Source organism: Chrysochloris asiatica, unplaced genomic scaffold (assembly GCF_000296735.1).
Source record: "Chrysochloris asiatica unplaced genomic scaffold, ChrAsi1.0 scaffold00125, whole genome shotgun sequence".
NCBI lineage: Eukaryota > Metazoa > Chordata > Mammalia > Afrosoricida > Chrysochloridae > Chrysochloris > Chrysochloris asiatica.
The window spans coordinates 5911679-5918308 of record NW_006408643.1 but is presented as its reverse complement, the minus strand read 5'-3'; the positions used below and the strand labels follow the sequence as shown (position 1 = coordinate 5918308).

Here is a 6630-nt window from a genome sequence, read left to right as displayed (position 1 = left end):
TTTTTCTCTGACCCTCCACCTTACCCAGCATGACATCCTTCTCCAGCGACAAATGAAAGTCCTAGTCGCAGGACTTACACTTAGGAGGAGACATAATTCAATTCATAGCATTGATCTTGGGATGAGAGAAGGAGGTTACTCCATTTCAGCACAATTGATCATTTGGGGCTAGCTCATTCTTTGTTCTAGAAGTACATACTGTCCTGTGTATTGTAAGCTCAGTACTCCTCCTCAGCTGTGACAAATAAAAATATCTACAGATACTTCCAATGTACCCAGGGAGGCAAAGTTGTTCCCAGTTAAAAACTCTTGATCTAGGATGTATACCATCTTTTTCAAGTAGCTGAGTTTTCTTTTTTAATAGCAAGACTTTCTCAAGGAAGAAAGCTGAGTGCTTTCGTTTACATCATGACACGAGGCCTTTATCTCACCATGGATTGGCTTCTCAAGTAGCATTGTTCTAGAGCGAGAGGTTCTAGAAATACGCAGACATAGTTGGAGAGAGGTCCCAGAAGGATGGGACAGGATAGGGTGTTAGATCTGCAGGAAATCTGAGACCTCTGCTTGTACATTAGCAAGAGCATGTTCTGGAACAAGATGTTTTCTTGGCTGACCTTCTGGTCACATGGGGCTGTCTGAAGCGGTTCCTCTAGAGGAGTACTTTTTTTTTTAATGTTTTATTGGGAATTATGTGATAGTTTACATGGGAGAACATTAGTTTTACATTCATCCTATCGTATATCATTTCATTGCCGTGGTTACAATCCCCTCCACGCATCATCAACCAACCAAAGGGTATATATCTCTCCACGTTATCATCTCTGCCTTAGAGGAGTTCTTTTTTTAAAAAGAGGGAAGATTGCATTTGGGGGAAGCATTCTGGGTGAGATAGAATTGGCATTGTGGTTCTAGACCCATTCTATTATCATGGCTCATTCTGGATGTCTGGACTAGTTTTCTGGGGGCAGGAATTGTGGATTCTCACCAGGATCTTTGAAGATGTGCCCCAAGGACAAAAAGGAGGTCTTTGAAAGAGAAGGTTCTAGAAAGACATAAATGTGTTTACAAAGATGGAGATCCATCCAGAACACATCCCTCCTTCTGTCTCCTCCAGATATGATTGGTCAGCGGAGCAGGGGCAGCAAGTGCCCCATGGAAGCAAAGGTGACCAGTGGGAGGGAGACCCTTCGTCTTCGTTCTGGGGGGGGCGCCACAGTGGAGGAAGTGGTAAGTAAAAGAGAGGGGTCTTCCGGGACTCTGGTATCTAGAACTCTCCTGCTACTGACTCAGGGTGGGTTAGAACTCGGGTAAGACCCTGTCCTCTGAGCTTCATTTTCCTGCCTGCAAAATGGATCCTCCTTGTGAGACAGGACGATCATGGTGGACCTTCTTTGGGCTGATGGGAGGTCCCAATGTTCTCTTACCTAAGGGGTGAGGGGAACCAGGGAGGGTTCTGACCCCTACTTTATTCCCTGCTCCCCTAGCCCAGTGAATTTGAGGAAGAGGCATCCCGCAAGGTTGATGACTTGCTGGAGAGTTACATGGGCATTCGGGATCCCGAGCTGGGTAAGGGGCCAGGGTAAGCTGGGTGGACCCTGGAGGGAGGGCAGTCCATGGGAAGGAGGGAGGGGTCCCAGTGAAGTTTGGGCCTGGGGAGTACCCTCACCCTCTTCTCCTTCCCCTCCCACTCTGCCTCAGCGGCCACCATGGTGGAAACTTCCAAGAAGACAGTGAGTGTTCAGGAGTTTGCACGTCATTTAGACTCCGTCTTGGGAGAATTCGCCTTCCCGGACGAGTTTGTGGTGGAGGTGTGGGCCGCCATCGGGGAGGCCAAGGAGGTCTGTGGCTAGCCTGCCCTGGGGGTGAGTGCAGCCCCAGCCCAGGGCCCAGCCCCCTGCCCCAGGCCTCCCAGTCAGCTCCTAAAGCCCAGCCCTGCTCCAGAACCCAGTCCAGATGTGAGACCCAGCCCTGCTCCAGAAGCCAGTCTAGATCCAAGACACAGTACTGTTCTAGAAACCAGTCTAGTTCTGAGACCCAACCCAGCTCCAGAACTCAACCCGGTTTTAAAACCCAGCCCTCGTCTAGAATCCAGGACAACTCTGAGGTTAAACCCAGCTCTGAGACCAAGCCCAGACTTGAGGCCAAGCCATGCTCTAGAGCCCAAGCCAGCTTTGAGACCAGGTCTAGCTCTGAGACTAGGCCTGGTTCTAGATCCCAAGCCAGCTCTGAGCCTAAACTGATCTCTCAAATCCAGTCAAGCTCTGACATCAAGTCAAGTTTTGGAACCCAGACTAGTTTTAAGACCCAGCCAAGCTCTGAGACTGATTCCAGTTCTGAAACTCAGCCCATCTCTAAGAAAAAACCCTGCCATAAAACTCAATCCAACTCTGGAACTCAAGACCGCTCTTTGACACAACTGAACTTGGACATCAGCTCAGGAACGCCTCTTACTTCTAGAACCCAGGTGAGATTCAAGAAGCATCCCAGTTCTAGGACCCAAGTCAACTCAGGGTCCAAAGACAGCTCTCAAACACAACTCTACTCAAAACCTCAAACCAGCTCCGGAACCCAGATCTGCTTGGCAGCCCAGTCCAGATCCAAATCCCAGCCGAGCTCTAAAACCCAACTTCACACAAGTAGCCAGCCCTATCCTGGGGTCCAGTCCAGCTCCAGTGATGAGTCTGTTTCTGAGACTGAGCCCAGCTCTAGAACCCCGCCTGGTGCTATATCTAGGCCCACCTCCAGAATTCAGATCAGCTCTGAAACTCCATCCATTTCTGAAGCAAGACCTCTCTCCAGAACTCAGCTTAACACTGAGCCCCATTCTTCCTGCAAAACACAAGTCAGTTCTAGAACACATTCCAGTTCTGGGACCCAGACCAACTTCAAAGCTTGGCCTAGCTGTAGAACTCAGTCCAGCTCCAGAGATTTATCCAGCTTTGAAGCTCAGCTCAGTCCCGGAATCCAGACTGGCTCAGAAACCTCATCCAACTCCAAAACCTACTCAATTGCTGAGAGCCAGCCAAGTTCCACGGTTCCACCCCACTCTGGAATTCAGTCTGGTCCTGGGATTCTGACCAGTGCAGAGACAGAGTTAAGCTTCGCCACCCTGCCCAGCTCTGAAAGCAGACCCAACCCCAGAGTCCAGCCCCACTCAGGAGCTCAACCAATCTCTGGGGCTCAGGTAGTCTCTAAAACACTGCCAAGTTCTAGATACCAGCTCCAGGCCATACCCCAAGCCGGATCAGATATTCCATCGGACTCTGGGATGCAGACCAGCTCTGGAACTCAGCCCAGCTCAGAGACCCAACTCAGCTCTAGAACGCAGCCCAGCTCTGGAACACAGGCCAGCCTGGGGACCCAGATAACTTCAAGAATGCAGCCCAGTTCTAGAATCCAGTTTAGCTCTAAAACCCAGCCCAACTCTGGAACTCAGTTCAGCTCCAAAATCCAGCCTAGCTCCGGAACTCAGCTCAGTTCTAGAATTCAGTTCAGCTCTGGGACCAAGCCTAGCTTTGAGACCAAGCCCAGCTCTGGGACCCAACTCAGCTCTGGGTCCCAGCCCAATGCTAAGATCCCATCCAGCAGTTCTGGAACCCAAACCAGCACTGAAACTCATCTCAACTCCAGAACCCAGCCGAGCTCTGGAACACAGCTCAGCTCTGGGACCCAACTTAGCTCTAAAACCCAGTTCAGTTCTAGAATTCAGTTCAGCTCTGAGTCCCAGCCAAGTTCTGAGACCCCATCCAAATCTGGAATTCAGCCCAGCATTGGAACTCAGCTCAGCTCCAGAACCCAGCCCAGCTCTGGAACAAGCTGCAAAAGCCAGCCCAGCTCCAGAGCCCAGTTCAGTTCTAGAATTCAGTTCAGCTCTGAGACCCAGCTAGACTCTGGGACCCAGCTCAACTTTGAAGTCCAGCCTAGCTCTGGGACCCAGCCCAGATCTGAAACCCAGCCCAGCTCCAGAGCCCAGTTCAGTTCTAGAATTCAGTTCAGCTCTGATACCCAACCAGACTCTGGAACCCAGCTGGACTTTGAAGTCCAGCCCAGTCCAAGAATGCAGTCTGGACTTGGAGCCCTCCTGAATTCCAGAACCCAGTCTTTTTCTGGAACTCAACCAAGCTCCACGACCCAGAGCAGCTCAAGAATCCAGCTCCGCTCCAGAAATGACGTCTGTCCACAGACCCCTGGTGTTGACTCTAACATACAGCCTGATCCTAAGCCCCCAATGCAATTTCAGCCCCCAAGTCCACCTCCAAGAGCTCCAACTCCAGCCCCCAGCAAAGTCCCAAGGCCTCTGCCTCAGCCCCATGATCTGGTACATGGAACCCAGGCCAGCCCAGGCCCAGCCCAATGCCCACCAGCTTTCCCCTTGACCCCAAAGCCACAGGTCTCCTCCACCCTCCAGAAGCCAGCCCTATCCCCTAAGCCCCAGTTGGGACCCCAGAAGTCCACCCCATCTGCTGTATCTGTCACACCTGGTCCTGTTCCCAGGGACCCCCTGAGTCCCCAGTCCCCCAAACCCCCAGCTCAGGGACCACGTCTCTCCTCAAAGTCTCAAGAGTCAGGACTTCAGAGCTCAAGCCCCCTCCCCTGCCATGGCAGACCATAGTGGGTGTGACATGATTTGGCCTCCTTAGAGAAGTGGCCCCCATTCTCCTCCTGACCCTTCCAACTTGGGTCCCCCAGAAGTAAATGACCTAATTTCTCCAGTGAGCAAGGGAAGGGTAGAAACAGGGAGTTTGGTTTCATCTGGGCTCAGCCCTGAATGGTGTAAATGGATCCCAGGTCTGTGGAGGAGCAAAGTGGGGGAGGGTGGGTGGGTGGAGGCTGGGCGAAGGGGGACAAGAATCAACTCCTCCCTCATGTACCTTGAGGGCTGGTGGTAAATAAAGGCACCTCCCACTCTTGAAGCCAATGTGTCCTTTCTGGGGGACTTGGGGGACAGGGATGAGGAGATGGGGGCTGGGCGGAAAGATGTCACCATGTGCTTGGGGTGCGCTGTGGGATAAGCAATTGACTGCTAATCGCAAAGTCAGTGGTTCAAATCCACCAGCAGCTCCTTGGAAACCCTCAACGGCAGTTACCAACAACAATGTGCCTGGCATTTTATTAAATGTCACGTATGGGCAAGCTGGTGGTCTGAACACATCCGTTGTTCAGTAGAGAAACTCAGCCATCCATCCATCCTGTCAATATTTATTTATTGAGCACCTACTATGTGCCAGTCACATTATTAAACGCCACATGTGTGCAAGCTCATGGTCTGAACATGCTCAATACAAATTCAATCATCTGTCCATTTGGTCAATATTGAGCACCTACTATGTGCCAGTCACATTATTAAACTCCACATGTGTGCAAGCTCATGGTCTGAACATGCTCAATACAAATTCAATCATCTGTCCATTTGGTCAATATTGAGCACCTACTATGTGTCAGGTGCTGTTCAAGGCATTGGGTCATTTGAAATACTGTGATGTGAATGGACGCGTGAACAAGAAACTTCTGAGGAACGTGACCTCACAGATAACCCTCCCTCTCTTTTTCTCAACTGCAAAATGGGTTTAATCATATGTCCTACTGCTCTTGAGTCAATTCTGACTCATGTTGTTGTTGTTAGGTGCCATCGAGTCTCCTAGCGACACTTTTGGTCACAATAGCACCAAACCCTGTCCGGTCCTGCTTCATCCTCACAATTGTTATGTCCGACCCCATTGTTGCAGCCACGGTGTCAATCCATCTTGTTGGGGGTCTTCCTCTTTTTTGCTGACCCTCTATTTTCCCAAGCTTGATGCCTTTCTCTAGGGACTGGTCCCTCCTGACAACATGTCCAAAGTACAAGAGGTAAAGTCTCACCTTCCTGGCTTCTAAGGAACATTCTGGCTGTACTTCTTCAAACACAGATTTGTTTGTTTTTCTGGCAGCCCATGGTACTTTCAATAGTCTTTGTCAACCCCATAATTCAAATGCATCAATTCTCCTGAGGTTTCCTTGTTCATTGTCTAAATTTCACAAGAATTTTAGGCGACTGAAAATACCATGGCTTGGGTCAGGCGCGCCTTAGTCCTCAAACTGACATCTTTGCTCTTTAACACTTTAAAGACGTCTTGTGCAGCAGATTTCCCTAATGCAATACGTCATTTGATTCCTTGACCGCTGCTTCCATGGGTGTTGATTATGGATCCAAGCAAAATGAAGCTTTAAACAACTTCAATCTCTTCTCCATGAATCATTATGTTATTGGTTGCTCTCCTGTGAGGATTTTTGTTTTCCTTACATTGAGATGCAATCCATACTGAAGGCTGTGCTCTTTGATCTTCATCAGTAATTATTTCAAGTCCTCTTCACTTCCAGCAAGCAAGGATGTGTCATCTGCATATTGCAGGTTGTTTGTTTCCAGCTTCTTCGATGATGATTTGCTCAGCATACAGATTGAATAGATATGGTGAAAGATACAACCCTGGTGCACACCATTCCACATTTTAAACCATTCAGTGTCCCCTTGTCCTGTTCAAATAACTGCCTCTTGGTTTATGTACATGTGACTCTTGAGCATAATTAATCTGGGACATTAATTCTTTGCAATGTTATTCATATTTTGTTATGATCCACACAGTCGAAAGTCTT

At 49.5% G+C, this 6630-nt stretch overlaps 1 protein-coding gene across 1 annotated transcript in view; it reads left to right on the top strand.

Moving 5' to 3' along the window:
* Window positions 1-1850, top strand: part of GIPC3 (GIPC PDZ domain containing family, member 3) — a 6232-nt gene extending 4382 nt beyond the window's left edge. Inside the window, exons 4-6 of the mRNA XM_006868948.1 lie at window positions 1115-1227; window positions 1485-1566; window positions 1699-1850. Of these exons, the coding sequence (XP_006869010.1) occupies window positions 1115-1227; window positions 1485-1566; window positions 1699-1850 (347 nt within the window). The remainder of the gene's footprint in view (window positions 1-1114; window positions 1228-1484; window positions 1567-1698) is intronic.
* Window positions 1851-6630: the final 4780 nt, after the last annotated feature.